Source organism: Vigna umbellata, chromosome 4, assembly GCF_029865625.1.
Source record: "Vigna umbellata cultivar VRB3 chromosome 4, Vumbellata_1.0, whole genome shotgun sequence".
Taxonomy (NCBI): Eukaryota; Viridiplantae; Streptophyta; class Magnoliopsida; order Fabales; family Fabaceae; genus Vigna; species Vigna umbellata.
This window is the reverse complement of record NC_142168.1, coordinates 39,393,449-39,407,821: the sequence shown is the minus strand read 5'-3', so window position 1 is coordinate 39,407,821 and position 14,373 is coordinate 39,393,449. Positions and strand designations below refer to the sequence as shown.

The following is a 14,373-nucleotide window of genomic DNA, read 5'->3' as shown; positions in this document are numbered from 1 at the left end:
ACAAAATTTAATTAAGGTAGTTTGGACCATTTACATAGATAGAGCAAATAAAAGAAACGTCCGCACAAAAATATTTTAATGAAATTAAATTTGTCGCTTTATTTTGTCCTTTTTCATATTTGATTTGTGGATTCTATAAGTTTGTGGCTCAAATACTAAGTTTCTTTAAAACCTGTCATGATCACCTCTCTACAAAAGTGTGTGAACTGTTATTTTTCCTTTGAAATATGGCTAAAGTATTGTAAGCAATTTCACATGCCTTCTGCTATAGCTAGCCTTGGTACTAGTGGCAGGAAGATTTGCAGTCTTCGCCCCAATTTCACATGCCTTCTTTTTGTGTATTATTAATGTTTTCCTCAATCATAATCTAACATCCCAAAAATACACTAAAAACCATATAATAGAATTAATTACATTTAATAATAAATCAGTTCAGTTTTATATTAAACAAACTAACAATCTTTGGCCGAACGGCCTACATAGAGTTACCAAAAGTAAACTGAATAAGATTTAGAGAAACATGACCGAACGGTCTTACAAAAGTCAAATTACCGATCGGTCAAATTACAAAAAGGGGAAAGGGAGTGACCGAACGGTCACTTCACGCTAAACTACTAACTACAGACCGAACGTCCTACGGTTCGGCCTTTACTTCAACGTCTACGAGGTTCGCATCTTCCAAATTTTCTTCTTCCAGCGCCTCTTCAAGTAGCGCGCTTCCATCTGCTCACATCCACACGGATGATCATTGCAAAGACAAGACGGACGTACAACAAGACAACACAAGGAAACACAGGGTAAGCTTATGTAATTTAATTCATGCTTCAACATATAAGTTAAACAATTCAACACACAAGAGAAATTCAACATATGTATCACACAAAGCCTATTACTAGACTGACTGTTCGGACTGTATGAAATCTGCGTAGCTACAGGCGTTCGTGCACCCGGGTGGTGTAGTAACTGGAATGCTCTCATCAGCTGCCACCCGAGGTTAGTCCTATTCATCCAAAGTACCCCTAAGGACGGGACCTCCTGCCGTTTCCACACATGACCTACCCTCCTCTACGTGAGGACGAGTACCCACGAAACATCAGGATGAACAGCCAGCATTAGCATGCCCACAGTCATACTTTACCCATTTCCAATATTCATACATGAGTCGTTCCTCCCCGGAACACTCGTCCAAATTCACATTTCATTCATCATTCGTAATTAAACATCTCGGTGATCTTATCTCTTACATCGATTTCAACAAACGTTAAAAGGACGAACGTTCAACCCGAACTTAAAATTGGGCAGAACACATAGAGCGAGTCCGGGGATCTTCAAAGTTGAGAATGGTTTGAGACCAAGGGTTGACATTGGATTTTAAGGAAGATAGCAAGCAAAATATTCCAAGGACAAATGGGACGAACGTACATTTCAAGTTGAGTCAATTTAAGTCAACTGACTCTTGAGAACACACTCAGAACAATAAAAGACCAAACCAAGGATGTGGACTCTAGGGTGAAACCAATGAATAGGAATATTCCAAAACACGAAGGTTAATACTTAGAATTGTCTCATATGAAGAAACCGAACGTTTGTGAATGCTTAGTTTAATTGGGTTTAATACTGGACACTACAGTGAGTGACCCTGGAGGGTCTGAACGAACGCTCATATCAAGAAATTTAACTTAAAGAGATAGGACGAGTGCCTGGTGTACGACCAAACACTACTCAGCACGAGCTCTTGGTGTAAGACCGAGCACTGATAAATTTATAATAAAAGGTTTGATAAATATAATACGATACTATTGATGTAGTGATTACGAACAACAAAATATACAATTACTTATATACTTAGAAGTACTCCGAAGTGTGGACGAACGGCAATACCCAACTGTGTTTGGCCGAACGCTCATACATAGTACTCCGAAGTGTGGACGTTCGTCCTCAACTAGAATCCTTCCCAAATGAAAGAATCCACTACCAATTCAATTTCACTAGAAAACCGAACGGTCGAGGACCGTCCAGCAACGTACGTACACACTCATAAGGGGAATTTCTTATCATAGTCAATATTATTAAATTTCAGTTCTTAACATATAGTCTCACCCATCTACATTCATACCATATTCAATTTATCATATCTTATATCATCAAATCACAGAAATCTCATACATTTCATGCATCATAACATAGCACCATCAATTTTCATATCCAACTCAATTCAACGAACGTTCATGCAACACATAGTCATATGAATTAAATTAATAAGCTTCCCTTACCTGGATCTGTGAAAGAACGTCCTACAGACTGCAACTTGGTTCGTCAACTACAACTTCTACCCTCACGGTCACTTAACTCTTCCAACTAAAACAAGTTACAGAACTAAGATTGATTCAGACAAGGTGATTGCATGCAACCAGGGCTTGGTTTGTATGTTCATACGAACGAACAGCTAGGGACGAGAAACTTACCAGTTTCAAGATCTGGAGCTGTTCGGTTCAGAATGAAGCTCACGACGCTGGGAACGCTTCTACGATTTTTGAATGATGATCGGAGAAGAGAAAGATGAGTTACAGTAGAGAGAAGGGAAGTTTCTAGAGAGAAGAAGGAGAAATGGAAAGTTAGAGTTTGGAAGGAGAAGGTGCATGCAGAGGAGAGTGAGCAGGGTTCTTCAGAAAAATCATTTTTGTCTACCCCACGTCCAACGAACGTACACTCTCCTGTAGACATCTGTCTTCCACTACTGATTTTCGAATCTTCCATTCTTGACACCTGGCATCAATTTACAGAGTTTTAGGTGCGTTTTAAATGAATCTGAGCAGAGATTTTGGGTTAAATTTCTGAGGCCTGACACATAAACTCATAAAAATTTTCTAATAAATGAGCATATAGACTTCACTGTTATCTTAAAGAGTATACCTTAAATCTAATTTAATCATACCATCCAATTTGTAAAATATGATTTGCATTCACATTTGCAAAATTATAATTTGATGAATATATAATCAATGTGAGATTACAAAAATATAGCTCAGTCAACATTCTTTCTCATCGACATCTATATTAAACTCACTAGCGATGTCGACACATGCTTAGTGATATGACTACAATTACAAAGTTGGCATCAGTACTATGATGTCGACACATGTTTTTGATGTTTTTCTTTTATATTATATATTGTTGTAAAAATTTTATTCCTCATTTTAAATTTATTTTGAGCTATATTTTCATTATAAATTTTACTAGCTTTACTAGAAGAAAAAAGAAGGGTTCAAACTGAGATCAATCTTACATTACAAAAGTTCACAACAAAGTTTTGAATCAAAAGTTTACAAATATTGGTGTATTCACTATAATGTAAGAGATTTATTAATTTGATATCAATTTTTTATTTTTTTTGTTTCAAATGTACATATGTTAGTCTATTCATCTTCTAAGAGTTTAACTGTTTTTGCAAGGATGACCACTAGTGGAGGAAGAAAAAAAAATGAAAGATTGTAATACATGGTTTGACTAACCAGTGTACAATTTTGGTCTGGTGACCTACATTAATTGATATATAAACATGATTTTCTTGAAGTATTTAATTATGATGCTGATTGAATGAGTTTAAAGATTTATGCATAGAAATCATGGTAGGCCTTTCAATACCCTTTGTTTTGACAAAGGAGAACATATGTAAATCTACAAGATGGTAAATCTAGCAATTCATTCACTTGAGATGAGGAAATAATGTAAATGTTAATAATGAAAAGTAAAAGTTTTACACTATTGTTGATTAGGAAGATGGATTTTGGGAAGGTACACATATTGCACTCTTGATTCCAACAGAGCAACATACTTATCAAGCATAGACACAACAGCTTCAAACTCAGTCACCTGCTTCTCTATGTTATCAATCTGCTCAACATATTCATTGAAGCTACCGCTCTTGCATTTCAGCTGCTCCACAAAAACCCTCAACCCTGAAGCCAAGTCACCAAACCCTTTGTATTCTTCTGCCACTCTTACATTCATCTTCTCCAACAGTTCTAGGTGATTATTTGTCCCCTAACACAAAATCTCATCACATTATAACAAAACAAGTAAATAAAAATCACAATCAACTTTTCAAGCAATGCTACATTACGATTCACCGAGTGTTCATTGAACATATAAAAATAGGATGTCAGAGGGAAGGAAGAAAGAATTTGGAGTTTCACCTGAAGCTCGGATTTGATCATGGTGGAAATGCTACAGAATAGATCATCCAGAGATTCAGCAAGCTCATCTGGCTTCTCATCTTGAGGTTCATCTTTCTTCATGTTATCCATAATTGGAGAGCATATATATTTCACCAATTGACAAGGTCACAATCAACCAAGAGCTGGTTTTCAGGTCCAAACTGCAGTAATTTGAAAACAACAACCCAATGTAATTGCAAGCTCAGAAATCAAACACTAACGTTCTTCTCATAAATTGGATGAAGAGTTTCCATATTGCACCAAAGACCCCCATTCCGCCTCTAAAAATTATCCAGTTTCCCCTTATTTTTCTTACCTTAAATTTAAGCAGCATTCAGAAAGACAACACCAGAGAAAAGTTAAGGAAACATTTAAGTTCAGTGATTAATAAGATGCAAAGGAAGTAAGTCAAGCATAGCTAAAAAGATTATATAGCCTGACACCATCAACAAAAAAACAAAACTAACAAATTGAAAACAACTACATATATTTTATATAGCCTTGCAACTATCAATACCAATATTAGATATTTATGGAACCTGTAAACTTTACTCCTTGGAATTGTGACAATAATGCTGTAGCATATCTCATACTAAATATACATAATAAAAAATATTAATCAGTACAATAATAATAATAATATTTCATATATATTGGTAACAGTATAAAACACATCTCACTGCCGATTATAACTTCTTTAACTGAAATAATAAAAGAACGAGGATAAAAAAAAGTAGGAGAGGAACTCAAATTTGAAAACCATTAAAAACCCAAATCTGAGTTGGGGAATTGGCCATGGCGGCGAGGGGGCGGTCGGCGGCAGGCCTGTCGCGACGGAGGGGGAGTGAGGGATACATGGAGAAAAGAGGAAGGAATTCGATTAAAATTGTTTAAAAAACAGATCTTTGAAATCCAATCAGTGATCCACAAAGGCTTCGCTTCCAACCCAATAGATCAAACTGAAGGAAATTCATTCCCTAAAACGATGATATCAGAAATGAACGTGCATATAGCAGAAATCAATTAAATCAGTCTCAGAAAAAGAGAAAATTGATTATACTATGAAATGCAGGGAAAAGGAACACTCACAGAATGGGATGAACACAGTGCAATTGGAAGGAGACTTACGTTGTTTGCAGGTTTTGTTCAATCAGTAAGCTAATTTTTCCTTTGTTCCTTTTTGTCCACCCTTGTTGGCGTTTTCTATTTTATTATAAATTTTTACTTTTTAGTATGTGGGGTTTTTAGTGATGATTTAATGGAGACTATTTAAAATATATATATATATATATATATATATATATATATATATATATATATATTGTTTTTAATTCTATTTACTGAATATAACCTAGTTTTGAATTAATTTTCAAAAGTAACATATATAGTTTGAAGGTGAAAAATCGATTACTTGGAAAATAGATTTCTCATCATCGTGAATCTCATTATTATTAAATTGCAGATTAGAAATCAGAAAGGATTCACTAATTATCTTTTCAAAGAAAATATATTTCATTTATTTTTGGACTTTTTTTGAACATTCTATTTTATATTTTTATTTACTGAAATACTCTATATCTTTAAAATAAATTATGAAACTACAATATATTCTATGCAATGAGAAGTCAGCTATTTGAAAAGTAAATATTTAACTAATGCTGAATATATGATTACGTAGAGTTCCAATTTCCTTTTGAATAGCACGAGTTAACTCGATGAACTGACTATTGAATATCTACTCTAAAAATTATAATATTTTTAAACAAATAAGTTATTTTAAAACTTTCAATATTATAAATTTATCTAACTTCTTATCATCATGAAAAGTTTTAATGATGATTTTATTTATAAATTTAATTTTAGAACATTGTTCAATTTACATTTTCTTTTATTCAATTAAATTGTTTTACAAGGTTATTCAAGTATTAGATTATTGAAATTGTAAAGAGGTCACAAAAATAACCATTAACATCCACTTTAAGTTATAAATCAAATAGTTGTCTCCAATTTAAGTAAAAATCAAAATTGACATTAATGCCACACACATGATAAAAAAACACAAAATTTTTATCTAAATGTTCAATGTTAAGAATAAGAAGATCATTGAATTGTATGTTCAAAACAAAAAGATAGGTTGTTTCAGCAAATAAAATTAAAAAAAAAAGTCTTTAATGGATGTTTTTATACCAGGCTGAAAATTATAGTTTTACTTGCAAAATCATTAAAGTTTAAGAATTTTTTCGATATAAATCAGCTATCGTTATATTGAAACAATTTTATTAAAATAATTTTAGTTTTAAAATATATACATGATTTTTATTTACGCATTTCGTGTAACTCTTTATATTTTTAGAGACTGACAGGAGTTCATAACAATTCAGTCATGACATTCAATCAACTAAGTTAAACATCTTTAGATTTTTCTTATTTATTTAAAAACAAAATATAAATAAAATAATTAATGATATATACAGATTGTTTATTTATTTAATCTTTAATAACATTTTTAAAGCTATAATAAAAGTTCACAATATAGAAATTAAAATATAATAAAGCAAAAGAGAATAAGAAAAAAAAAACTATTACATCTTACACTTTTGAATTTAAGAAATAAATGATTAAATATACTAAAAACAAGATTAATCTTCCTTATATTTATAATAAAAAAATATAACCTTAATAAAAATAATAATAAATTAATTAAAGATAAAAATAGTATATCTTACAAAAATCAATTAAACTCTCTTTTTATTTTTATTATGGTTCAGAGTTATCTTTATTCTTGGAAACTATGGCAATTTTCTTTTGTTATTTCCAAATCCTTCACTTTAAATTAAATTCTTTCTTTGAACAATTAACATCCTGAAAGAATAAGAGAGAAACAATTCAAAATGAAAAGATGAGCCAAAGGGAACTTTTCAGTTATCTTTTAACTTTTTTACTAGCTGAATTCAGCTTACAAGAGAAGTATTTGCTTCGCAAACCTACTCTAAAATGTTAGTTCCTAATATTTTCTATGTAAAGGGTATTCTGTTCTTATTATTGTTATAATATTTTCCCATAAGATAAACTTATCATTTTTTATGACAATATTATATTTTCACTTTTTATCACACTAATGTTTATAAGGATAAATAATAAATAGTTTTCTACATAACATTTCTTATCTTAATATTTAAACCATTTACTATGGTTTATTGTTTGGCATTAAACTTGTAGATATTGATATACCAGCACTTTTTTATATTACATTCTTTTAACTGTTACATTAATTAACATGAGGAAAATATTATGTCTATGCAGTAGTATGGCATTATGCTTTGCTTCAAATTTGAAAGAAAATTATCTTAATATATAGTTTAAGATTTTTTGCTGAAGCTATTAGACGACTTATGCTAAAAGCTTATCTTGTTGTTCTATTTTCTTAGTACTATTAAGCTTTTCATGATTTTATCTCTTCTATGTTTTGTTTTCAATTTGGAAACACGATTCAGGTTTTGTTTTCTTAGTACTAGTATCTTGTACATTTTTTTTTGTAAAAGTGTTTGAGCACCACTAGTGCTTTATTTTTATTATGTTCATTTTTTACCGATAATATATATATATATATATATATATATATATATATATATAGTTTAACATGAATAGTAGAATAAAAATAAAAAGTATATAATATATTCGTAAATGAAAATTACATAAAATTTAAAATCAATACATTTATTTACATCATTTTATATTTTCCAGCTACTTTAACATATATATAACATCCAAACAAATATACCAAAATTACTTGCCGCATATCAACATTTTAGTTTTGAACAAACTTTGCAGCTAGTTTTTGCCAATCATAGACAAGGTCTCTTGAAACATGATTCATTATAGTTAGACGAAACAAAAATGCAATAAATCTTACATTCTACATAATATACATCAAATATCCATGCAAAAAAAATAGCTTTCATGACACTGGAATTAGCATGAACAGCAATAGACAAGTCCTACCTTATATGAATATTATTAGTATTGTCTCAACAAACCCAGAGGCTTCCAAGGGCTTCTTCATATGCCCGTTTCCGACTTATTTCTACACTCCATCCTCCAGCTCTTGCTCCTCTCTCATCTCGTAGCTTCTTTGATTCCTCATCATCACCTGCAAAGCCCAGCATGTCACCTCCTCCAAGTGGTAAAGGTTGTGGAGCCATGCCTGTGGGTCTTGGCTGTCCTCCTGCAAATGTAGGTGCATACTGTCCCTGAGGAACAGCTCCAAATCCTGTTTGAGAATTTTGGTTTGTGGCCTGCATCAAGAGTATAGAGAATAGAGAAAGTTAGGCGTGTTCTTAAAACCGTTGAAAGGACATTTTCCTCTTTTCAATGCAAAAGAGTTGAGGCCAGAGTAGTGCTAGATTAGGTTTACCTTCAATGTAACTACAACACAAACACTCTTAGAATCTTTCATATATTTATATTATATTTGGAAAGGGTGCTCCATGACTTTGTAGCACAAACTAGATATTGGAACAAAACAGAGAAAACACTTTAACGTGCAAATTGTATTGGCTAATTCAAACATAGTTAAATCCCAACCAAAATAAAACTGCTAAAAGAAAGAAAAAGGCTTCAAGCAAAGTTTTATTGGTATTGAAGGCTAAGGCAATCAAAACTTTAATCATACTGGTTATTATAAAAGTCTCAAATTAAAAATCTCACAGCTGAAGTATCACAAACTGCCAGAAAAACCACAGTTATCATGTATGTTATTGTTCTACACAATTGCATCTACAATGAATCCACATCTTCACAGTTGCTTCATATATAGACAGACACAAGCAACCCATCAACCATCAAATGTCCAAGAGTTTGTTACGCAACTACTGGCCCATTTATGCCCCATAGCTTGTTATGTAGTGAAACTTTTGGCTCATTTGTCCTTCTTAACTTTACAGCCGTATCCTTTTCTTTTGAAGAGAATCTGATTACGATTTATTAATTTATTTTGGATTTCAAGGATTCATATTTTTTTTTCAGTCAAATGTGGATCAAAAAGATATCAAATGCTGACTTAAGGAAAAACAATCAACAATTTTCACAAATGAAACATAAGTAGTTGTATTAATAATCAGTTTGTGCATGTAATAAATAAATATATAATAATAATAATAATAATAATAATAATAATAATAATAATAGAGGCAGTAACATGATAAGACTAAAGCCCAATATCACATAACAGTCTAAACTAAATAAAGTTTGAATACTGTGCCAGAAAGTAATAGCAATCAATTTATAAAAGTCCAATGCTCACCGCATCGTTGTCAGTTAGTGCAGGCTGTCCCTTACTTGCTGCCAGAGCAGCAGCCAACTCTTCAGCCTGATTAATTAATATCAGCATAAAAACAGATTAAAAAATGACAGGAAACTTGTACTTATATAACACACTTAAGTTGCACTCTTTTTGTGATTGAGACCATGAATGAAAAGTCTATTACTGAAATGTACCTTCCTAGCTCGATTAATCATTATTTGTTCGGCATTTTCTTCCTGGTATTTAGCAATTTTTTCTTCAATGGCTGAAATATCTATTCCTTCAATCAAGTTAAATGCTGCAATGGGGGAAAAGGTAGGTAAATCACGAAAAGAAAGCAAAAGTTATCAAGTGAAACAGCTCTTAACAAGACAATAAAAGCTTACTCATGTCCTCTACTTCCTCCAAGTAATCATTATATTCCCTCAAAGATGGGAAATCGTCTTCACGTTTGTTAAATCTATAAATTTACAGTTTAGTTAGCAAAATTATATAACTGACTGAATTTGAAATAAAACGGCCAAACACGCTAAGAATTAAAGTGCCGAATATAGTGCAATGATCATGATACTTATTTCTATTGCACAAAACATGTGTAATTTAGTATACGTATTCATTAAGAACTCTAAATATAATTGACATTATATCGCAGCTACACTTGCTAGTATAATGTGGATTAGAGGGCATGGCTCTCGAAAGAAACCAAAAAACTCTACACTTCGTGCCAACATCCCAGCTCTTCTTTTCCCAGCCACAAAACCAACCAAAGAAACTAAACATATGGTCCAATGCCTTGCTCAATTGGACCCTTCAGCAATGAGTAAACATATTCTGTAATACTACCCAGGTTTTTCTATTTGAATTGCAAAATTTAATTGGAATTATTTGATGTGAAAATTGGTGGGGAAGTAGTGCAGCATATTATAGTAATGTACCCTATATTAACTAATGCAATACTACCCACTAACGATGACATTATAGTAATGTGCCGAATATTAACTTCTCCAACTACTGCAGCTTCAATATTTTTTTCATAAAAAAGGCACAATTTATCCTGCAAATTCTGCAGGATTATTTTAGTTTAAATTAGATGTATTTGCATGATTTTCATACTACCAGATGAAAACCAAAAAGACACATCACATACGATGATGATTATTATTCCGCATGTCAGATATACAAAACAAGCAAAGATACATTCATTACAATACAATAAAAGATTAAAAAAAAGTAAAAAAATTACATGCTAGAAATCCTCCTTCTGATGGCTATCTCCTTGCTGTGGGGATTTGTACTGGAGACCACCATACTGTTACTGTGAACTTCTTGTTGCCAACTTTATATTTCTCACCTGAATATTAAGCATTAAAAAATTTGCTAGTGAAATAGAAATACTTTTTTCTGTCTATTAAAATGAAATGAAAATAATCAAGATATAATAATATAGATAACAAAGGCCTCAACTATTTAACAAAAAAGGAGAGCACAATACATTGACAACTAAATCAGGCCATACAATCCCGAATAACTCCCCTTCCTCCCATTACATACCTTCCAGAATCAAATTTGTGATGTTCAAAAGCCCACGATGGATTTAGGAATTGTGAAATTATATGGGTAAAGTTCACGGGGAACGTATACTTATTCATCCTATGATACCCGATACTCAGGCTGGTTCTGAGTTTGCTTATGTCTTGTACACTAAAAAATTGATTGACATTTTCTCCATGTCTTTGTAGAAGAAATGAGCTTTGAGAATGGACAGGGTGCAAAAGGTTGGTGCAAAATTTGAAATTGTACGCATAAAAAACCTAGTTTCAGAAAAACAACTCAAATTGAAAAATCTCACTTAATAGTAGAATTCATACTTTCAAATGCTAGTGAATGAAGTCTTTTGTTTCTGCAGTCATCTGACTGCAAATTGTTAAAGCTTCAACCAAATAATTCAGGGAGCCTCACTTGTTTCTTGAACGTGTATACTGAGGTTAATGAATAAAAATGTTCACTATTTTGGTTTACTAACAGATCCATAACATGATCAGTTAGCTTGTGAATCTATGACTGTGATCTGTGACTGCTAAATCTTGGAGATTCCTCCATAACAGCAGCCACAACACAATTAAATACACTTGTTAATGCATAGGACTTGCAAAGATGTACTGAGTTCTGAGGAGCTAGAAGGAATCACATGCAGGTAATTCCATTGATGCATATAGGATTTTCCTTACTCACACTGAGAGGGTTTTCTACCTTAAATTTTTTATCATTATTTTATGCGTACACATTCCCATTTTGAGTTGACAAAAGGGAATTCATATTCATAATTCCCACCATAGAAATAAATAGGGAGATGGGAAGCTGACATTCTAAAGAAAATATGATAAAAATATCAGCAATACAAAATAAACAACGGTAATGACAATTGAAAGTGAAACACTAGAACATTTGCGAAAACAAACAAAACAAACCCTATCGCACCTACTACACCCCTCCCATGATAGTCAAACCCTATTGCTATCCCAGTCCCATAAAGAGGCCATTACCACCACCATCCACAAAATGTTACAAGAAGGAATCACAATTCTTACCCACAACCCCTACTCCTCCTCCCCTATTCTCCTTGTTAAGAAGAAAGATAGGTAGGTCATGGCAATTTTGTGTTAACTATAGGGCCTTATATGTTGTTAAGTCAAGGATAAATTCCCAATTCCATATTCCTAATGTGGATCAACTTCTAATCAATATCTTTTGGGTTTACTAATTTTCTATCCACCTTCAAATCAATAACGAATTACTTGGTTCATTAATTTCAACCAACAATTTGCCCTTGGTTTCTTAGATAATATTCCTATAGCAGTTCTTATCTCCCTGAACATAAAACACATTTCGGCTTAGTTTTAGACGCACTTGTTTCTAACAAGTTTTTTTATCTAAGTATTGTATCTTTGGAGTTTCAGAAGTTACCTACCTAGGCCACATCACCTAAGATGGGAGAGTGTCCCTCGACCCAGAAAAGATCTCAGCATTCACCACCGGACCTCACCCCAAGTACCCCACCGCACTTCATGGATTCTAATGCCTCATGGGCGTTTACAGGAGGTTATTCGCAGTTATCCCACCCATGCCTCTCCTTTCAGAAATTTGTCAAAGTCCGACAAGTTCCACTGTCCACTGCCACCAGACGCATGGTTTACAAAATTAAACAACGCACTAACAAATCCTTGTCCTAACCCTTCCTGATTTATCTCAGGTTTTTTCCCTTGAAAAAAATGCATCTGCACCCACACTACAAAATATCCGCCAGCATCTTATCCAGCCTGAGTTTTTTGCCCTCACCTGAAAAAAAATTAATACATAGGCACAAACAGAGAAAAAAAAAACAATTCAATCAACTTGAGCATTCGGGGATCCATTCCCCCACCACACACACATGTTTAAAGTGTACAACAACACAAGAAGCAGCAAACAATGAAGTAAAAGAAGAAATTTGACATACAAATTCTATAATGTAAGAATATAACCATGATACCACCAGAAAACCATATACTGCTACTGCCAATCATTTCAGTATATTATCCATGTTTATTGGGAATTACAGAAACAAGCATAGACGGAAACAAACCTAAAAAAGAAGACTCGGACAGAGGGAGAAGAGATGATTAGATCCTGCAAAATCAACACTTAGGCATCTGCCACATTAAACCCTCGAATTTTTCTCTCAGATAAACCTTTTTCTTCAAAAAGTTCCCCCAAACCCAGATTTACTCAATTCACCTCTTTCTTTTTCTCAGCTAGATTTTAAACTGAATTAACTTTGAATAAACTTATTGATTTTTAATATTCATCATTATGTCTGAAATAAAATTTAAAAAAAATTAGTTAATGTAGTTGAATTATTAGAATAGTTTAATTTAATTTAATTAACATTAAGAAGTTATAATAATACATTTTGTAAATAGATATTTTTTTCATATAATGTTAGTGTTCAGAATTTTAAACATCATCATTATTATTATTATATTTATAAAATTAAATGTAAATAAATTTATAATTTTATTATAAATAGTTTTTTATTTTGTACGTAATTTTTTAATTTAAAAAATAATTAACTTTAAAAAGTGGTTAAATAAAAAATGATAAAATAATTAATTTTTATTTTAAAAAATTATTTAAAAGATAAAATTGAAAAATAAATATAAACACAAAAAATGAAAAAAATTTGTTACATATAGATATAGAGTATTATTATATAATCATATTTATATAGTAATTATTTTATGTTGAATAAGGATTATTGACTTAACTATTTTAAAATTATTGACATAATTATTGATTTAATTAATTTTTATATGGCTGATAAATATTTTTTTAAATTAGTTATTATTATAAAGTTATGGACATATAGAATTAAAATGTAAAATGTTAAATTAAAAAGTAGAACTAGAAGTTTTAATATACTTAAAGAATTTAGAATTTATGCTTAAATAAAAAAAAATGGCATTGTAGCTGTTATTTATTCAAATTATTTTATAAAGTTGTTATCATTAAGCTAAATTCAATTATAGTATTAAATGTGCATTATTAATATCAATGTTAAAAATATTATGATAAACATTGTTATTAATTTAAAAATTTAATCATTATTATTATTAAATTATATTTTACAGGTTTGTTACAAATAATTTTTTATTTAAATTAAATTAAATTACCTAACTAGGTGTTATTTTTTACCCGAAATCAAGTTGTTTTGTGATATACATATTATTATTAAGCTTTTTCATACTAAAAAATTGTTTAATTTTTATTTAAAGTTGTTTTCATTTACATTGAATATTTCTTTTCCCATTCACACTA

At 31.3% G+C, this 14,373-nt stretch overlaps 2 protein-coding genes across 11 annotated transcripts; both read right to left on the bottom strand.

Moving 5' to 3' along the window:
• Nucleotides 1-398: 398 nt before the first annotated feature.
• BLOS2 (biogenesis of lysosome organelles complex 1 subunit-like protein) lies at nucleotides 399-5,449 on the bottom strand. Of its 8 annotated transcripts, none has more exons than XM_088111284.1 (6): nucleotides 5,346-5,449; nucleotides 4,197-4,378; nucleotides 3,874-4,044; nucleotides 2,466-2,766; nucleotides 2,274-2,358; nucleotides 399-723 (listed from the first exon to the last, which is right to left on the bottom strand). In XM_088111284.1, the coding sequence occupies exons 2-5, from the start codon at nucleotides 4,305-4,307 to the stop codon at nucleotides 2,342-2,344; spliced, it is 600 nt and encodes a 199-aa protein (XP_087967410.1). In that variant the 5' UTR covers nucleotides 4,308-4,378; nucleotides 5,346-5,449; the 3' UTR covers nucleotides 399-723; nucleotides 2,274-2,341. The 8 variants fall into 8 exon arrangements, with proteins under 8 accessions (XP_087967410.1, XP_087967412.1, XP_087967411.1 ...); XM_088111286.1 differs by having other exon boundaries at nucleotides 3,762-4,044; nucleotides 4,197-5,194; nucleotides 5,307-5,446; XM_088111285.1 differs by having other exon boundaries at nucleotides 2,274-2,376; nucleotides 4,197-5,194; nucleotides 5,307-5,446.
• Nucleotides 5,450-8,076: 2,627 nt separating this feature from the next.
• Nucleotides 8,077-13,298, bottom strand: LOC124847959 (cyclin-dependent kinase-activating kinase assembly factor-related / CDK-activating kinase assembly factor-like protein). 3 transcript variants are annotated; one of them, XM_088111314.1, is made up of 7 exons: nucleotides 13,142-13,294; nucleotides 12,751-12,855; nucleotides 10,763-10,870; nucleotides 9,906-9,979; nucleotides 9,714-9,817; nucleotides 9,520-9,585; nucleotides 8,077-8,512 (listed from the first exon to the last, which is right to left on the bottom strand). In XM_088111314.1, the coding sequence occupies exons 3-7, from the start codon at nucleotides 10,825-10,827 to the stop codon at nucleotides 8,246-8,248; spliced, it is 576 nt and encodes a 191-aa protein (XP_087967440.1). In that variant the 5' UTR covers nucleotides 10,828-10,870; nucleotides 12,751-12,855; nucleotides 13,142-13,294; the 3' UTR covers nucleotides 8,077-8,245. The 3 variants fall into 3 exon arrangements, with proteins under 3 accessions (XP_087967440.1, XP_087967438.1, XP_087967439.1); XM_088111312.1 differs by lacking the exon at nucleotides 12,751-12,855 and having other exon boundaries at nucleotides 13,142-13,298; XM_088111313.1 differs by lacking the exons at nucleotides 12,751-12,855; nucleotides 13,142-13,294 and adding an exon at nucleotides 12,488-12,739.
• Between the last annotated feature and the right edge of the window lie 1,075 nt (nucleotides 13,299-14,373).

Bases quoted from the DNA above. Each gene is read 5' to 3' on its own strand.
- BLOS2 (XM_088111284.1), bottom strand. From the start codon at position 4,307: ATGGATAACATGAAGAAAGATGAACCTCAAGATGAGAAGCCAGATGAG. The intron at 4,045-4,196 runs GTGAAACTCCAA...ATTTTGTGTTAG, and splicing joins TGATCAAATCCGAGCTTCAG to GGGACAAATAATCACCTAGA. The intron at 2,767-3,873 runs GTGACTGAGTTT...AATTGATGCCAG, and splicing joins TTGATAACATAGAGAAGCAG to GTGTCAAGAATGGAAGATTC.
- LOC124847959 (XM_088111312.1), bottom strand. From the start codon at position 10,827: ATGGTGGTCTCCAGTACAAATCCCCACAGCAAGGAGATAGCCATCAGA. The intron at 9,818-9,905 runs GTAAGCTTTTAT...CCCCCATTGCAG, and splicing joins GGAGGAAGTAGAGGACATGA to CATTTAACTTGATTGAAGGA. The intron at 9,586-9,713 runs GTACATTTCAGT...TTAATTAATCAG, and splicing joins TGATTAATCGAGCTAGGAAG to GCTGAAGAGTTGGCTGCTGC.